The sequence below is a fragment of the Sus scrofa genome, chromosome 8, assembly GCF_000003025.6.
Source record: "Sus scrofa isolate TJ Tabasco breed Duroc chromosome 8, Sscrofa11.1, whole genome shotgun sequence".
Lineage (NCBI taxonomy): Eukaryota > Metazoa > Chordata > Mammalia > Artiodactyla > Suidae > Sus > Sus scrofa.
The window spans coordinates 71,642,263-71,661,407 of record NC_010450.4 but is presented as its reverse complement, the minus strand read 5'-3'; the positions used below and the strand labels follow the sequence as shown (position 1 = coordinate 71,661,407).

General features: G+C 42.1%; 1 protein-coding gene across 2 annotated transcripts in view; it reads left to right on the top strand.

Annotated features, from left to right (window-relative positions):
- SDAD1 (SDA1 domain containing 1) overlaps nt 14,556-19,145 on the top strand; it is a 34,262-nt gene continuing 29,672 nt past the window's right edge. Inside the window, exons 1-3 of one of the 2 annotated variants that reach the window (XM_003129088.4) lie at nt 14,556-14,795; nt 18,386-18,490; nt 18,932-19,030. In XM_003129088.4, coding sequence (XP_003129136.1) covers nt 14,706-14,795; nt 18,386-18,490; nt 18,932-19,030 — 294 coding nt within the window. In that variant the 5' untranslated portion in view covers nt 14,556-14,705. Of the gene's footprint in view, nt 14,796-18,385; nt 18,491-18,859; nt 19,031-19,145 lie in introns of both variants that reach the window. The other variant, XM_005666768.3, reaches the window with a different exon arrangement.

Genomic DNA, 19,145 nt, shown 5'->3' with positions numbered 1-19,145 from the left:
TCAGAGTGACTGTGCTTCCTCACTGATACACCTGTGCCCGAAGCACTCTTTGTACAGCTGTCCTGCCTCATCATTTGAGTTTCCACTTAAATGTCACTTCAGTCTTCTTCCCTTATCACCCTTAGTGAAATAGCCATCCTTTTCCCAGACCCTCTCTGTTGTAGTACTTCCCAAAGTGGGGTGTGCACCCTATGGGGCAGATGAAATGCAAGTATTTACAACATACTTTTGTCTGAAAAATAAGAAAAACTGAAGATTTACTATAAATCTGAAGTCAGCAATACTGGTGGTTTTGCTCAATGCATTTGTCTAGTGATCCTGTGTCACTTACTGAATTTCCATGGATAAACTGAAACTTCCACACTGGGAGGGAGTGACACGTGCCCTCAGTCCATCACTTTCTGCACTTTGAGACGATGGGTTGCCCTTATTGGGCACAGTCCTCCATGGCTAACTCTAGACTAGAACCAGGATTATGAGGATTATAAAATAGACTGCTAAACCGATCTCGAGAAAATGAGGAAGTGGCTTTAAAAAAAAATTCCTCTAAAAATTCATGGGAAAATAATACTAATAGGAGTTCCCGTCGTGGCTCAGTGGTTAATGAATCCAACTAGGAACCATGAGGTTGCAGGTTCGATCCCTGGCCTTGCTCAGTGGGTAAGGATCTGGTGTTGCCGTGAGCTGTGGTGTAGGCTGCAGATGCGGCTCGGATCCTGCCTTGCTGTGTCTCTGGCGTAGGCCGGCGGGTACAGCCCTGATTCGACCCCTAGCCTGGGAACCTCTGTGTGCCATGGGAGTTGCCCTAGAAAAGACAAAAAGACAAAAAAAAAAAAAAAAAAAGAAAAGAAAGAAAATAATTCTAATAAAGCAAACATAAACTAACAAAAGATTAAAACATCTTTTATTTCCTTGATTGTTTTATGTTTTAATCTTTTGTTAGTTTATGTTTGCATTATTAGTATTATTTTCCATATGAATTTCTTAGAGGAATTTTTTAAAAGACTTTGGAATGGATTAGCAATGAGATCCTCTGTGTAGCACTGGAAACTATGTCTGGTCACTTATGATGGAGCATGATAATGTGAGAAAAAAGAATGTACACATGTATGTGTAACTGGGTCACCATGCTGTACAGTAGAAAATTGACAGAACACTGTAAACCAGCTACAATGGAAAAAAATAAAAATCATTATATAAGTGGTAAATAAATAAATACAAATTTTGCTCCTTTAAAAAAAAACATTAAAACATTCATACAGGGAATGTCTATTCTAATTTTACCTAGAAGGCACACGATTTAAAAAATCTAGTAACTTGGAGTTCTGTTGTGGCTCAGTAGAAACAAACCCGATTAGTACCTGTGAGGATGCAAGTTCCATTCCTGGCCTTGCTCAGTGGGTTAAGAATCCCGCATTGCCATGATCTGTGGTGTAGGTCAAAGAGGTGGCTCAGACTCCCCGTTGCTGTGGCTGTGGCTGTGGCCAGCAGCTACAGCTCCGATTTGACCCCTAGCCTGGGACCTTCCATATTTCCATGTGCTGCAAGGGCGGCCCTAAAAAAAAAAAAAAAAAAAAGAAAAATTTACGTAGTCATTTCCTGTCTCCTGCCCCACCACAAACAATACTTTAAATTTCTTTTTTTTTTCTTTTTAAGAAAAAGAAAGATCTGCAATGCCGGATCTAGGCCAGGGATCAAACCTGTGTCCTCATGGATACTAGTAAGTTCCTTACCACTGAACTACAACAGGAACTCCCTAACTGAAGTTTCTTGACTACAGAAAACACTGTCCTCTACACCACTGCACCTATAGTGCCTATGGCAGGGCCTGGCACTTAGGAAGCACTGAATGTGTATTTTTCCATTGATTGACATAGGCTTTACCCTAAATTTTCTTCCATGACCTTTTCAACTCAATCTGAATTACTCTTATTACAGTCATCTAAATTTACCATGCTCACTTCAGCTTTCAGCTTGGCCCATGCTCTTTTATTCACCTCCTCCCCTCCCCCCATCTATCTGATTCCCACCTATGATGCAAGGCTTGTTTTTCCATAACTCCATCCCAGAATGCTCCTGGTCACACTGAAGTCCTCCCCCTGTGACTACCCTGTTGTAAAGTGACTTTATTAGGAATTGTTCTCTGACTTAAAATTTAAATAATTTTGCTATACCAGCAATCAGTTGGTAGCCAAAGTTTACATATTAGAGCAAGTGGTCATCAGTAAAAATATTTCATCTGTGAGCTACACTTTTAAATTGAAATGCCAGTTAATTAGGTGGAAAGTATTTGAGGGTTCTTTATCCCTCTCAGGAAAATGGGAAGTTGTTTCCTTATTACAAAGGAAGATGAAGAGAGAGGTTACAATTGGAGTTGCTTTAGGGTACTGTCACTTTTTCTTTTGGCCAGTATAGGGGGTGACATTAGGTGAGAAGGGAGAACAAACAACCTTCTACTGATAAGAAGTTGAATCTGAAAAAGGATATGAATGAACTCATATACAAAACAAAAACAGACTCGCAGAACTTGAAAACAAAATTATGGTCCCCAAAGGGGAAAGGTGGGGAAGAAGAGATGCACTGGGGGTTTGGGATTGGCCTATGTACACCATTGTATGTGGAATGGATGGTCAATGAGGATCTATATAGCACAGGGAACTCTATATTCTGTGATAACCTATACGGGAAGAGGATCTGAAAAAGAACGGGTATGTGTATACATATGACAGTATCACTTTGTTGTACAGCAGGAATCATCACAACCTTGTAAATGAACTATAGTTCAATCATTCTTAAATAAAATAAAATTTAATTTAAAAAAGAAGTTAATTAGTTCCTAGGTAGTCACAGTGGCTGAGAGATCACTTGAGGCATTTTGATACCAAGTCAATTTAAAGTTCCCAGGAGGGTTTTTGACCCTACGTTTTAAGGAAGTAAGTAAATCACAAATGAGCAATCAAATCTACCTCTGAATAAGATTGTGAACTGGGGCAAAACGGTAAACGATTAGAGGGAAAGGTGTCAAATTATACGTAATTATTTGCTTTCTTTAGAAGTTTGCCATACGAAATTTAAAATCTCATCCTTTAACTAGAATACTTCACTTTACTGTTTGCAGTTGGCTGTTTTCGTAAACGATTCATTTTTCTTAAAAACAAAAACAGGAAAAAGTTTCTGATATCTCCATCTTCAGGGAAAAAGGCTTTGACCTCTGTCTTTTGCATAAATCGTAGGACCAAGGAGGCCCAGCCACCTACCATCAGCTTTCCATAACCATCAAGAGTAGGCAACCTGAACTTCCTCCAGAAAGAGGACCTAACATCAAAATTTATAACTGTGAGAGGAGAAATTTCAAAGTAAATCGTATAACAGAGTAGAAAAATTATTGCTACTTAAAAACAGAAATGCCGGTAATCACTCCTACACTTTTAAAAGCGGCAGAAGGTATTTCAATGCAGATGTCTCTTGTTTGGAGCCTTTAATTAGCCGCAGGCTGGATGGGGCTTTTTATGGAATGAAAGTTAACGAAAAAGCAAGCTAAATTTCCCCAAATAATAACGAAATAGAAATCACCTCTGGTAGCTAGGGAGAGTACTGGGAGTCCTAGAACAGCAAAGAAAGGCAGAAGGAGTTCTTGCTGTGGTGCAGTGGGTTAAGAATCCCACTGCCTCAGGTCATTTTGGAGGCTCAGGTTCCATCCCTAGCCTTGTGCGGTGGGTTAAAGATCCAACATTGCCGCAGCTGGGGTATAGGTCACAGCTGAAGCTCAGATTCAATCCCTGACCCAGGAATTTCCATATGCCTTGGGTGAGGCCATAAAAAAAGAAAAGAGAGAGGCAGAGGCAGAAAGGGATGGGAGCGCAGCTGTACAAATGAGAGCATGTTAGGGTAAAAGTACAGAAGACCAGTGAGAAATTTCCTGTGGTGGGATGACCTGCTTTAAAACACCACTGGGTAACATTCAGTTTTAAACGCAAGCCTGCCTGGGGAGTTTGAAAATATTGAGAGAGATCTTAGACTTCTCATAATTTGTGGAAGAGGGGCTTAAGCCATTTTATTTGTGGGGTTTTTTTGTTTGTTTGTTTTTTGTTTTTTGTCTTTTGTCTTTTTAGGCCCACACCTGCAGCATATAGAGGTTCCCAGGCTAGGGGTCAAGTTGGAGCTGTTGCTGCCGGCCTGCACCACAGCCACAGCAACGCCAGATCTGAGCTATGTCTGCGACCTACACCACAGCTCATGGCAACACTGGATCCTTAACCCACTGAGAGAGGCCAGAGATCGAACCTGCAACCTCATGGTTCCTAGTCAGATTCATTTCTACTGCGCCAGGACGGGAACTCCTTTTTTTTCTTTTTTCTTTTTTTTTTTTTTTTTTTTTTTTTTTGTCTTTTGTCTTTTTAGGGCCACACCTGCAGCATATGGGGGTTCCCTGGCTAGGGGTCTAATGTCATTTCATTTGGATATTGGAGACTCCAGAAAAACAGAACTTGGGGGCCACGGTTATATGGCAGCCACAGAGGTGTGCTGCCTGGATCAACCTCTGCAAAAAACTTGTTGAGCTGCAGGGAGGGCAGTGAGCTGCCCCCCTCCAGCTGCATCACCTTGGACTACCTCAGATTTTGGGCTGAGTCCATGTTGACTGAAGGAATACTGAGGCCTGGTCATTTCACCCCAGGGAAGGACTCCCCTGATGGGCAGGCTTTCACTAGGAGGTCCCCACCGGGCTGATTAAAACTTAGAACTGCATCCCATTCTGAGGCAGCCTCTGCCATTCTTCTTTTTTTTTTTTTTTTTTTTTTTTTTTTTTTTTTTTTTTTTTTTTTTTTTTTTTTTTTTTTTTTTTTTTTTTATGCACCCCTCCCCCCCCCCCCCTCCCTCCACTCCCCATTTCCTGAGGCAGCCCTCTGCCTATCTTCTTCCTCCCTACTTTTATTTTGATCAAGTTTCCCACTATAAACTTCTTGTGCATCTGACTCTGTCTCAGAGCCTGCATCCCAAAGAACCCAAATAACACAGGTTACAAACAACATTTTACTTTAAGCAGTAGTATTAGCTGCTGTTATCTTTATTATTATCTCCCATATCCCCAAATACAGACTTCAAACATGGGAGAAACATTGCAGATGGAAGGACAACCAAGAACCTCAAAATCTAAAGACTGGAGGATATTTCTGGTGCCACTCATGGGCTGTGTAGCCTCAGCAAGTCTCACAGCTTCTTCATCTGAAAACAAGCGTGAGAGACTATGATCTCTGAGGTTTCTCAAAGGGCTCCCCAAACATCATCCCTTTTCAGTGTTTGGCCCTGTATGCAGTCACTTTTGCTTAATGGACACCTGATGGCTTAATCTGGCCACTTTGTACAATGATGCTCCCTTTACTCCAGGCTATGGAGGGTCCAGGCTAGGGATAGAATCCAAGCTGTAGCTGCCAGCCTACACCATAGCCACAGCAACAAGGGATTCCAGCTGCGTCTGTGACCTACACCAACAGCTCACGCGGCAATGCCGGATACTTAACCCACTGAGTGAGGCCAGGGATCGAACCTGCGTCCTCATGGATTCTTGTCAGATTTGTTCCCACTGAGCCACAATGTGAACTCCTAAATATATTTATACTTTAAGAGAAACTGACATGGGGATCTGGTTTAGGACTGCCATACTGTGGGAAGCCCACCTCTCTGGTCTTAGATTATTTTGAGATGAGATATAAATTGGAGGACTCCCTACAATTTTTAAAAATGCTATCTACAGCCTATTCTATTTCCCATGAAATGGAAAAATTACATGGTGGTATTAGGAGATCTTGGGCCCCATGATGGGTTTCTATAACAGTGAAAACCAGAAACATCCAAATTTGGAGTTCCCATTGCGGCTAAGTGGTAACAAACCTGACTAGTATCCATGAGGATGTGGGTTTGATCCCTGGCCCAGTGGGTTAAGGATCTGGCGTTGCCATGAGTTGTGGTGTAGGTCGAAGACATGGCTTGGATCCTGTGTTGCTGTGGCTGTGATGTAGGCTGGCAGATGCAGCTCCAATTCGACCCATAGCCTGGGAACTTCCATATGCCATGGGTATAGCCTTAAAAAAAGACCAAGAAAGAGAAAAATATCCAATTTCAGTTCACATTAATAGTCTTATACTGTCTAAATTAATTCAGCAGTAACAGGTTTTTATAGAATAAGGCAGTGAACAGCACCAGGTTCAGCTGGCATACCCAAGACATCTAGCATAAGGTTAAAAGTAAGCATTGTTTGCCATCCATTATGAGATTAAATAGTGATACAATGTGTAGTGGTCTACTTACAAGGGAGCTTTCTATTCATAAAATCATTCTTTCAAAGCCAACAGAGGAGTTCCAATTGTGGCTCAACAGGTTAAGAATCTGACACAGATCCCATGAGGATGTGGGTTTGAGCCCCAGCCTCTCAGTGGATTAAGGATCTGGCATTGCCACAAGCTACAGCGTAGTTTGAAGATACAGCTCGGCTCTGGCATTGCTGTGGCTGTGGTATAGGCCAGCAGCTGCAGCTCCAATTTGACCCCGAACCTGGGAACTTCCATACATCCTGCAGGCGCAGCCCTAAAAAGAAAAAGAAGAAGAAGAAGAAGAAGAAGAAGAAGAAGAAGAAGAAGAAGGCCAAGTGAAATGTTATCATGCTTTGAGGTTTAAGTGTAACCACATAGAAGATTAAAAAAAAAAAAAAAAAAAGCTGGTTTTGACATTAATAAAAATTGGCTGCTGTGGTTTAAGAGAAAAAGATCAAAGAAAGATGGTGACTAGTCCATGTCAAGCGGGGTTCAGAGATTTGTCCAAAGGCCACCCCAGTAGTCCCACCATCCACCAGGAGGAAAGGAGAGATGGACATTGTGATAAAGATATTGTGAGGTAAAACTCACAATAAAGCTGGAAAGAGAGGAGGAAAAAGAAAGAACAATAAAAAATTAAATGAACTAATGAAAATAGGAAAAGAATTCAAATTTCTTTCTGATATGTTTCCTGTTGAGTTTGAATGTAGTGATTTTGTCAAATGGTGTAATTTTCTTGCTAAAAAGAAAAGCAGGAGCTCCCTCCAGTGGCTAATCTAACAATTTAAAAAACATTTTAATTAGAAAAGGACTGACACGTGCCTGGCTTTTCCGAGTATAGTCAGTCAGGATCATTGGTTTCTAACAAGAAAGACAATAACCGGAATCTACATATTAGTCATTCCCTGATTTTGAGATAAATTTAGTCTATGGACATCTAAGATATTTTAAGTTCTTATTTTAATAAATCACATGATTGAAGAATTGGAAGACTAGAAATTATTTATTCATTCTGTCAACAAGTATTAAGTGATTACCTACTATGGGCCATGCATTGCTCCAAGTATGGATGATAGAGCAGTGAACAAAACAAAATCCTGCAGTTCCCGTTGTGGCTCGGCATGAAATGAACCTGACTAGCATCCATGAGGACGCAGGTTCTATTCCTGGCCTCACTCAGCGGGTTAAGGATCTGGCGTTGCCATGAGCTGTGGTGTAGGCCGGCGGCTACAGCTCCCATTCCACCCCTAGCCTGGGAACCTCCACATGCCAAAGAGGTGGCCCTAAAAAGAAAAAGGAAAAACCCCACAACATCCTTATTAAACACACAGTCAGTGTAGAAAGACTGGCAATAAACAATTAAGCTAGTAAATACATAATATGCCAGAGATTGTAAGAGCTATGAAGGAAAATAAAACAGGCAAAGGGAGCGTGGGGTGGGAGGCAGCATGAGAGGTCAGGGAAAGCCTCCCTGATAAGATGGCATGAGAGCAAAGAACTGAGAGTGAGGGAACAAGGTGTGTGGTGCTTAGGACAGAGGAAACGGAACGTAGGAAGGCCCAGAGGTCTGACACATTGAAGGCGGCGCAGAGGCCATTTTTCTTGGGCAGAGCGGGCAGAGGGGAGCATGATGGGAAAGGGGCCCAGAGAGGTAATGTGGGATCAGGTTTTATATGATCCTTTATGTCCCTGAAGGACTTTTGCTTTAAATCTGAGTGAAGCAAGAAGCTAGAGGAGTAACTCAATCCATTTAAGGATCTCTGTGGCCAACAATAAAGGCGTGGAGGCAAATGAAGAAGAAGAGAGACTTTTTTTCATTTTTTATTTTTCGTTTTAGGGTGGCACCTGCGGCATATGGAAGTTCCCCAGGCTAGGAGTAGAATCAGAATCAAACCCACATCCCCATCAATCCTAGTTAGGTTCATTACCACTGAGCCACAACAAGCACTGCTGAAGAGACAGCATTTAAAAGCCAATTGCCAGAGTTCCTGAAGTGGCACAGGGAAATGAATCTGACTGGGAATAGTGAGGTTTGGGGTTCAATCCCTGGCCTCGCTCAGCAGGTTAAGGATCCGGTGTTGCCATGAGCTGTGGTGTAGGTCACAGACACGGCTCAGATCTGGCATTGCTGTGGCTGTGGTGTAGGCCAAGAGCTTACAGCTCTGATTAGACCCCTAGCCTGGGAACTTCCATATGCCAAGGGTGTGGCCCTAAAAAGAAAATAATAAATAAATAAAGACCAATTACCAAATATATTTCTAGAAGGAAGGAGAGACCAACTATATCAAACGTTGCAGTTAAGATAAAGAATGTAAACTGACCATTGGACTTAGCAACATCAAGGTGATTGCTGCTGATCTTGATAAAAAGAATTTTCAGTGGAATGGTAGAAGGAAAGATTAACTAGCATTTCTTAAAAAGTTAAATATAAACCTATCATATGATCTAGCCTCACTACTCACAGGTATTTACCAACAGAAAAGAAAACATATGTCCATAAAAAGACTCAAACATGAATATTGATAGCCCCAAACTGGAAACAACCCAAAGAGTTAACAACAGGTGAATGAATAAATAAATTCTAGCACATCCATATGATGAAATACTGAGGCAGGAGGTAGATGGGTTCTTGGGCTGAGAATAGCTGGGACTTGTTAGGCTGAGTAAATTGGGCCTTTCTTCTCTTTGCCACCTCAAGGAGAAAGTTAATTGCAGGAGCTGAGCTCTGCTGGAGTAGAAAGATAAGAGACCATATCAATCACTCCTGGGGTCAAGGCCATCTCCCCCAATTACATGTGCGCAGTAAGACTCCTAGGGGTCAAAAAGTGTGGGAGCGCCAGGCCATAATAAGTCCTGACGCTGTCCCAGAACCCTTTACTCTGGAATCCATCTTTGTCAAAACATGTGCATGCATATTGGGGAGGGTTCTATGTCCAGTAAGTGTGAGAAATAAAACAAGATACTTGGTCCAAGGTAAACAAAGACCTGGAAGAACTGTCCTATATGAGGGAGTTAAACTGCCTGCCTGGCACGCTCCTCACTCAGGGGGAAGCCCTTACCTGCACCCCTCTTCAGGGTGTGCATTACAGCTTTGCCTCTGACTTAAACTATTTGTGTGCTCTCCCACATGTTGTACTATGACTCTAATAATAAACTTTATACCTGTTTTTACACTGTTTGCCTCCTTGAAATATTTTTACTTTCAACAGGGGCAAGGATCAGGGCAATTCTTCTTCTAGCCTCTAGCTGGTCTAGTGGCTAGGACTCCTGGTTTTCACCCAGGCTGTCCAGGTTCTATTTCTAAGCAGAAAATTAAGAGCTTGCTCCAAGCTGTCACTCACTGCTGTCTCTCTGAGATCAATACTACTCAGAAATAAAAGAGGTGAACTATTGATACAGACAACATGGGTGGATTTTAAAATAACTATAAGTGACACAAAAGAATAGATACTGCATAGTTCCATTTGTATAAAGTTTCTACAAGTGCAAACTTATCTATGATGACAGAAAGCAGATGTGTGTTTGGGGATGGGGGCCCACAAGGAAACTTGGGCATATTGGAACCTGGAGGTTCCCAGGCTAGGGGTCTAAACAGAGCTGTAGCTGCCTGCCTACACCAAAGCCACAGCAATATCAGATCCAAGCCGAGTCTGCAACCTACACCACAGCTCACAGCAATGCAGGATCCTTAACCCACTGAGCAAGGCCAGGGAGTGAACCCAAAACCTCACATTTAGTTGGATTTGTTTCCCCCGTGCCATGACGGGAACTCCCCTCAAAATTCTCTTAAATAAGTGATACTAATAAACTCTTATGGAGATTACTTCCTGTCCCAACTGACTTGTTTATTTATCCCCTGTGTATTCTTTAACATTGATACCGAACAGGGCTCTGTGGGGCTCCTTGGCACACAAACCTTTCTGCATCTTCCATTTCTTGTTTTAGGGACCAAGCTTAGGCTCCATGACCTTCCCTGAGTTCCAAAGGGCAGGTTCAAACAGTTGCTAATCAGGGAAGGGAGGAGATGCAGAGACCAGGGAGGAGCAGTCAAGAGACAACAGTGCAGGAATTTCTGATGTGGCTCAGCAGTAACCCGACTAGCAACCAGGAGGACGCAGGTTCAATCCCTGGCCTTGTTCAGTAGGTTAAGGATCTGGTGCTGCCATGAGCTGTGGTGTAGCTCACAGAAAGGGCACAGATTTGGCATTGCTATGACTGTGGTATAGGCTGGCAGCTGCAGCTCCAATTGGACCCCCACCCCAGAAACTTCCACATGCTGCAAGTATGGCCCTAAAATGACAAAAAGAGAGAGAGAAAGAAACAATAGTGCAGCCTTGTGGCAGGGTCCTGGTCCCTCCTCAAGGAATATCGATAAATATATCCGTGAGTTCTTCTGTAGAACTAAAACCCCCAACAAATGGAAGATGTCAATGAAGCATTCTTTATTCTGGAAAGAAGACCACCAGACCAGCTTTGAAAACAATGCAAGCTTGCCTCTCCTCTGATCCTTATCTACGGCCCTATTTTTCACTTCCAAAACTATAACTTCCCAATCTCTCCTAAGGGGGGCACAGTCTTTAAGGCATAAGCCTGCTGTGACTCCTCTTTCCCTGGCAAAGCATTAAGGCTATTTTTACTCCTTTGCCCAAAACTCTGTCTCTGCCTTTCTGTTTGGCACCAGTGAGCAGAGGCCAAGTTCCAGCCATAATATCATAATAATAGAAGGATAAGTCTTTCTACTTATCTCAAATACATCATCCATCCTCCCAAACCTTTCCTCATTCCTCAAAATGAACATAACCTCTCCTTGCTTTAGTCAGAACCTCCTTGTGCCCAGCCCAAGACTTACTTGTAGTACAATCCATTTCACTAAGTTTTGACCCCAGGAGAGAGACGCAGAAGTATATATGTTTGGAACTTTTGTAGGGCTAATTTAGCTAGGAGATGCACCCTTTTGCTCTTCCCATCTTCTTTCTTCCAATTAATGTACCTGTAATAGAGACTTAATGGCTCAAGACTGGTGCTCAAACTGCCGTCTGGACTACTAGAAGACTTTCCGCTCCAAAAAAGGAAACCCATATAAAGATATAAGTCAAAAGAGTGTGCCTCATGCAAACACAATTTAAAATAGCCTTCTAGTCTAGGGCCCTTCAATAAAGAAAAATTTTAAGCCATTTGAATACAGTTATCATGATCCATTTTATAATTATAATAGGGCCTCTTTTGCAAAAGTATCAAGAATACTTTCTTCTCTAGAACAATTCCCTTTAGGTTAAAGATCATTTGGGCATGGAAAAAGATGGAAAGTACCTTTACTAATTTTTTTTCTTTTTTTTTTTTTTTAGGAGCTGCAGGTGCTTGTGGAGGTTCCGAGGCTAGGGGGTCTAATCAGAGCTGTAGCTGCCGGCCTACACCACAGCCACAGCGACGCAGGATCCGAGCCTCGTCTGCGACCTACACCACAGCTCATGGCAAGACCGGATCCTTAACCCACTGAGTGAGGCCAGGGATCAAACCTGAAACCTCATGGTTCCTAGTCGGATTTGTTTCTGCTGCACCACGACGGGAACTCCTACCTTTACTATTTTAAGACTAAATACAGCAATAGTGTTTTCTTGTGTTGATCTGGATAATACACACTAAACATATGTACATTGCATTACACATAATATAGCCATTATTTAACATTTTAAAACTACATATGTATTTTTTTACATTTTTTATTTCTTCTATTATAGTTGATTTACAATGTCCTGTCAATTAAAATATGTATGTATTTAACTGCTCTCAGTCTTAGTATTCTCATCTATCAAAAAAAAAAAAATCCTGCTTCAGGGTGTTTAGGGGTAAAATGAGTGACCTATATACCCTTCTTAGATTAGCTTGTGAAGGCTTTTACCATCAGAACCAAATACTCTCACCTGACTCATTTTCCTCAGCATCTTCCCTGCCGCACTCCCCACCCCCAACCTTCAGTCACACCAGACTTTGTCAAGCATTTGCCCCTTTACGTTGGCTATTTTCTTTATGTAGAAGACTTTCTTTCGCTCCTCCTTTCAGAATTTCAATCTATTAGTACCATGACTGTAAGATTCTGATCCTCTGGGTTAGGATGTCTTCTCTATTGCTTCCACTGCTGTATTATAGGAACATGTTTATTCATTTTAAGAGTGTTTGTCTATTTCTCTCCTTTATTAGTTTCCTTAGGGCAAATGCCCATGCCTTATTTATTTTTGTATTCAAAGTATTTACCCTAGTGCCTGATATACAGACTGTGAGTAAAAGCTTGCCACATGGCCTGAATATTTTATTCATAAGTCACATTTTAGTGACTTAGTACATAAGTACAACATTCATAGTACATAAGCTTATGATTTTGATGGGAATTACATTAAATAATTTCAATATCTTTTGTTTTGAGAATGCTTTTTATCCTCACTGATCCAATCGACCAAATTTTTTAAATTTAAAATCTGAGTGGGCTTTTTAAAAAAAAAGATTTATTGCTTATATTTACACCTTAATAACCTCACAAGTACCTGATTCAATGATTAATAAACAAATAATCATTATCCAAATGTTGCTGAAAAACTCAACGTGGTTTGAACATTATTCTTGATTTTGCTTGTGCCTCCATGTGATTACTAAGTTGTCTTGTTTTTGGCTCATTCCAACGTGGCCACAGATGACCTGGACCAAAGCTGGTGTCTGTGAAATTGCTTATGTTAAGCAGGGAAATACTACTGTCCATCTACTGGTGCCAGACCAGCTTAGCAGCTGACAACTATCAGGCTACTTTTTTCTACAGGCTACAATCAAGACTGCCTGGATTGAACTCTCAGCTTCCTCACCTGCTATGAACTTAGGCAGTCAACATGTCTGTGCCTGTTTCCTCATCTGCAAAGTGCAGATAATTATAGTGCTTATTTTAGAGGGCTGGTCTCAGGATTAAGTACAAGTCAAGTGCTTGGAAGAGTGCTTGACACAGGGTGAGTGATCAAGTGTCTATATTAACAACACCCTATTTCATTAATTCATTCCCCCAGTACTTATCAGTTTCTGCTGTACAGAAGTGACCCGTCATATATAAATATATATATATACACATTCTTTTTCTCACATCATCCATCATGTTCCATCACAAGTGATGAGATACAGCTCCCTGTGCTATACAGCAGGATCTCATTGCTTATCCACTCCAAATGCAGTAATTTGCATCTACTAACCAATAGCTGGTTTTTTAACTTTTTTTTTTTTTTGTCTTTTTAGTGCTGCACTCATTGCATATGAAGATTCCCATGTTAGGGGTCAAATCTGAGCTGGCAGGCCTATGCCAGAGCCACAGCAACGCTGGATCAGAGCTGCCTCTGCGATCTACACCACAGCTCACGCACAGCAAAGCCAGATCCTTCACCCACTGAGTGAGGCCAGGGATTAAAACCCGCTAGTTGGGTTAGTTAACTGCTGAGCCACGACGGGAACTCCAACAGTTGGTTCTTAAATACAAATTCATTTGCATTTTAAATCAATGGATACGACCACATTTTACTCAGACCACCGTTTTCCCTCCTTGTCTGTGTCAGGCTGGGTAGAAACAATTAAAAACAAAACAAAAACAGGTATTTTAAATTATATAGGAAAACTAATTTACACCCCACATTGATATTTTTCCCCTTCTCTAAAATAGGATAGTGCTATCTATTCTCAACGGATATTTTTAGTTTCTAACTTTAAGGCTTTGGGATTTTAAAAAGGAAAAAAAATCTATTCTCATGTCTGTTTCATAAGGAATGTTGGGATAATGAAATAAGTTACTGGGGGAGTTCCCGTCGTGGCGCAGTGGTTAACGAATCCGACTAGGAACCATGAGGTTGCGGGTTCGGTCCCTGCCCTTGCTCAGTGGGTTAACGATCCAGCGTTGCTGTGAGCTGTGGTGTAGGTTGCAGACGCGGCTCGGATCCAGCGTTGCTGTGGCTCTGGCGTAGGCTGGTGGCTGCAGCTCCGATTCAACCCCTAGCCTGGGAACCTCCATATGCCGCGGGAACGGCCCAAGAAATAGCAAAAAAAAAAAAAAAGACACACAAAAAAAAAGTTACTGTGTGAACAAAATATTCGCATTTCAGATTACTTAAACGTTGGCTGGGGCGGGGTGGGGGAAAAGAAATCTTGCATAAATCACAATGGAGCATTTCGGCACTGAGAGCAAGTTTGACACTCTGAGGCTCCCGTAGTCAAGCTCTCTTTAGGAGCCAAGATGGCGCCGCCTGCTGAGCTTCCCATGTGCTGTTTCCGGTCATACACGGAAGCGCGATTCCTGGCGGTAGCTGAGGCGGTAGGCGGTTGCCAGCCGTGTGGGTTCTCTTAAATTGCTCGCTGCGTAGCCAGTCAGCAGCGAACATGTCTAGCAGAAACAATAATAAGCTGCCCAGCAACCTGCCGCAGTTACAGAATCTTATCAAGCGGGACCCGCCGGCCTACATCGAGGAGGTAGGAATGCGGTGCGGGGACGCTAGAGGCCCGGGCGCGGTGGTAGGGACGCTGGCTGGAGGGAGGCGTGGAGCGGAGCTGGGATCCTGATTCGCCTCACGTCCTCTTATCCTCGAAAGGAGGAAAGGGATGAAGGGAGAGACATGTGTTATAGTTCGTTCCTCACTCTTAGAATTCTGCTCCTGCTCGGTAGACCCCGCTGTCACAGAAACACCCTTTAAAAGAACTCATTTTGCTTTAGGGGGAGAGCCAAATGGTCCACCCCCAACCTCTGACTTTCAAGCAAGTTTCTCAGCCTTTTCTTTTCTGAAACCCCTAAATTGAACTTGATGAAACTTAAGTTAGAATGCTTTTCGACCGACGTCTGTTTGCGGGAGCCCGCGCTCTTTGCAGCACTGTGTTGGGAAGCAGAGGGATTCTTGGGTATAAGGGACAGGCCGGGAATTAGCATATCTAGTAAAAACAGAACTCAGTCTCATAGGAAGCTGGCATGACCTGGGCGTCGGAATTTATCTCTAGAATGAAGTTGAAAATTAGATTAGGTTCAGATTGTAAGAGACTTTGTATACCGACCTCATACGAATTGTGAGCATTAAGGGTGTTTGACAAAATGAACGTGGTGGCTTGGCAGGTGCTTTTTCTTTTTTTAAATTTTTTCACTTTAATTAAGGTATATTTGATTTACAGTCTTGTGTCACTTTCTGCTGTTACAGCAGAGTGAGCCAGTCATACATATGTATACATTCCTTTTCTTATATTCCTTCATGGTCTATCCCAAGAAACTGGATATAGTTTCCTGTGCTATTTACTAGGACCTCATTGCTTATCCATTATAAATGTAAAAATGGCAATTGCTTTGTCAGGACACCTATTTGACAGGCATTAAAAAGATTTGCTGCAATTACTTGTCTGTGCTTCTTACTGGAATGTGATTTGTTCAATGGCTGAAACAATTATTCTTTTTTCTTCTTTTTTGGCTGCCCCGTGGCATATGGAGTTCCTGGGCCAGGGATCAAGCCCAGTTGCCACCTCTACAGTTGGGACCTACACTGCGGCAATTCAGGATGCTTAATCCACTGTGCCAGGCTGGGGCCGGAGACTGCGCCTCAGGTCTTCAGAGACTCAGACAATCCCATTGTGCCACACCAGGACCACAGTCATTCATCTTTTGATCGACCTTCTCCTCCATATTTTCACATACAAATATTTATGTCAATGCTTTTTTTTTGTCTTTTTTTTTTTTTTTTTAGGGCTGCACCCTCAGCATATGGAGGTTCCCAGGTTAGAGGTCAAATTGGAGCTACAGCTGCCAGCCTCCGCCACAGCAACGCCAGATCCAAGCCACATCTGTGACCTACACCACAGCTTACAACAACACTGGATCCTTAACCTCCTGAGGGAGCCCAGGGATCGAACCCTGCGTCCTCATGATTCCTAGTTGGGTTCGTTAACTGCTGAGCCATGAAGGGAACTCCATAATTTCTAAGCACCCAGGATAGAGTGATAAATAAGATACGAGAGCCTTCTTCTCTTGGACTTACATTCTAATGATGGTAGACATAGTGATAAGAATTATGAAGAAAGTAGAACTGGGTAGGAATACATTAGAATTGGAGGCTGTCTCTTTGGCTCCCTTGAACAGAGATAGCTTCTCTGCTGTGATGATATTGAGACAGATCAAGAGCATTCTAGATGGGGGAACAGGAAGTGGAGCAACTGTTGGTGGAAAAGAAGTTGAGAGGCCACCATTGTAGCTAAAATATGGTAAACACAGAAAAGGACAGTGTAAGATACATGGGAAATGCAAACAGAGTCGGATCATGTGGGGGCCTTTTTTTTTTCTTCCTTTTTTTGCTTTTTAGGGCCACCCCTGAGACATATGGAAATTCCCAGGCTGGGGGTTGAGTTTGAACTGCAAATGCCAGCCTACACCATAGCCACAGCAACTCAGGATCCAAGCTGCATCTGTCACCTACACCATAGCTCACGGCAATGCCAGATCCCTAACCCACTGAGCGAGGCCAGGGATCAAACCCACAACCTCATGGATATTAGTTGGTTATCCCACTGAGTCAAAACAGGAACTCAAGGCGGAGGCTTTTAAAACATGGTAAGGTTAAGATTTTACTTAAGGGAGCCATTGAAGAGTTTTAAGCAAAGGTATAATCTGATTTATCTTAAGATTTACTCTCAAGGTGAATGATAGAATGAATTGTAGAGCAGCAAGACTGGAAGCAGGGTAACTGGTATAATGGCTGTTGGAATAGCTGAGGCGAGGTGTGGCGATGCCACTCAAATTACCAACATAAGTGGAGAGAAGTGAACAGACTGGGACTACATGAAAATAGAGGTAGTAGGACTTCCTGCTGGAGTGGATATGGGGGATAAGGAAAAAGGAAGGAAGGCAGGATGGGGAGGTCTTTTTAATTCTGCATATAGGTATGTGGCAGATATTAATACCTGTTACGTGTGAGGCACTGGGCTAAGGTAGTGAGCTGTACAGATAAAAACACATTCTCATTAAGTTACATTCTATCATCTAGGGGAAGAAATGGGATAATACAAAGAAATACTCATTCTCTTAGTGAGTGTCTCTCCCCCTCTCCCTCCCCTGCCCCTCCCTCTGTCTCTCTCACACGCTCACAGACACACACACACACTTTAAAGCCGTGGGTTAGGCTTGAAGAGTGGATATAGGGCATGGAGCTGAGGCCTGCTGAGTTCCAACATCAGATTGTTGGGATGTTGTTAGGAGTAAACATAATTAAATGAGATGATATACATGATGAATTTGGTACACAGCAAGTGCTGAATAAGTGGGGCTGTAATTATTTTTGTGTGTCTGTTGCTTTTGCCTGTTAATACATCTAAAACTCCAGGATAAAATCTTTATTATTATTTAAAATAAGAGGGGAATTTGACTGAAGAGCTTTGTGTACTTGAGATATAATTTATGTTTTCTGACCCACTATTTTTCTGCAGCTGTCAGTGCTCTGTGTACAAGACAATAGAGTAGGGGTTATTCAGGTAGTAGATGGCCGGTATAGAGCCCCATCTAAGTGGTTTTTTTTTTTTTTTTTTTTTTTTTGTCTTTTTGCCATTTCTTGGGCCGCTCCCATGGCATATGGAGGTTCCCAGGCTAGGGGTCGAATCGGAGCCGTAGCTGCCGCCTACGCCAGAGCCACAGCGACGCGGGACCTGGGCTGTGTCTGCGACCTACACCACAGCTCACGGCAACACCGGATCGTTAACCCACTGAGCAAGGGCAGGGATCGAACCCGCAACCTCACGGTTCCTAGTCAGTTTCATTAACCACTGCGCCACGATAGAACTCCCCGATCTAAGTTTTTGATTCTTGTTTTACTGTACTACCTAAATTTCTAATGATAAGAGAATGGGTCTTTAGATTACCTGTGAAGTGCTCAGGTTTTTCAAAACTAATTTTGAGGAATGCAGATGAGGAAAATGTAGTGTTTCTTTATACCATGGCTGCATCCATATGGCTGTCAAAGATTTCTAGGTAATTTTTCATCCTCTCCTGAGAAAGTCATATAATAGAGAGTGACCAATTTAATTTTATTTTTCTACAGTTTCTACAGCAGTATAATCACTACAAATCCAATGTGGAGATTTTCAAATTACAACCAAATAAACCCAGCAAGGAACTGGCAGAGCTGGTGATGTTTATGGCACAGGTAAGACAATTTTTGTGTAAAAAAAAGACCAGTTGTTACACACAACTTGCGGAAATTTTTTTCTGCTTACTCGCAGCCTCATTGCATTTGAGAGTGGAAACTTCAAAAAGAATTTTTTTTCAACTTTCCTTTTTTGCAGATTTTACTTTCTCCTTATGTTGAGGTAAAGGATTTTTTTAGAGCTTTTCACAGAACCAACCAGAGCAAGGCTTTCAAACTGTTTCCTTCAAATTCATCATAAAAGCAGATTCTAAATCATGTGTAATATGACTTATTAGACTAGAGGATATTTGAGAGGGATCAGGGCAATTAGCACATAGAAGAAAAAGAGATGATCTAGAACCATCTACTTTTACTCTCCTTTTGCAGAACATCCTAAATATGTACATGTGAATTATAAGAAAGAAGGAAAACTTCAGAAGAGCCTTTGCTTTGTTACAGATTGGTCACTGTTATCCAGAACATTTAAGTAACTTTCCTCAAGAACTGAAGGATCTTCTCTCCTACAACCACACTGTCCTGGATCCAGATCTCCGAATGGTAGGACCAGTACTTGAATTGATAAATTGTGCTGTGTTCATGTGTGCACATAATACATGTTTAGAGGAAAGCAGTCTTTCAGCTAAACATCTTTCTGAAACCTAAATCAGAATGT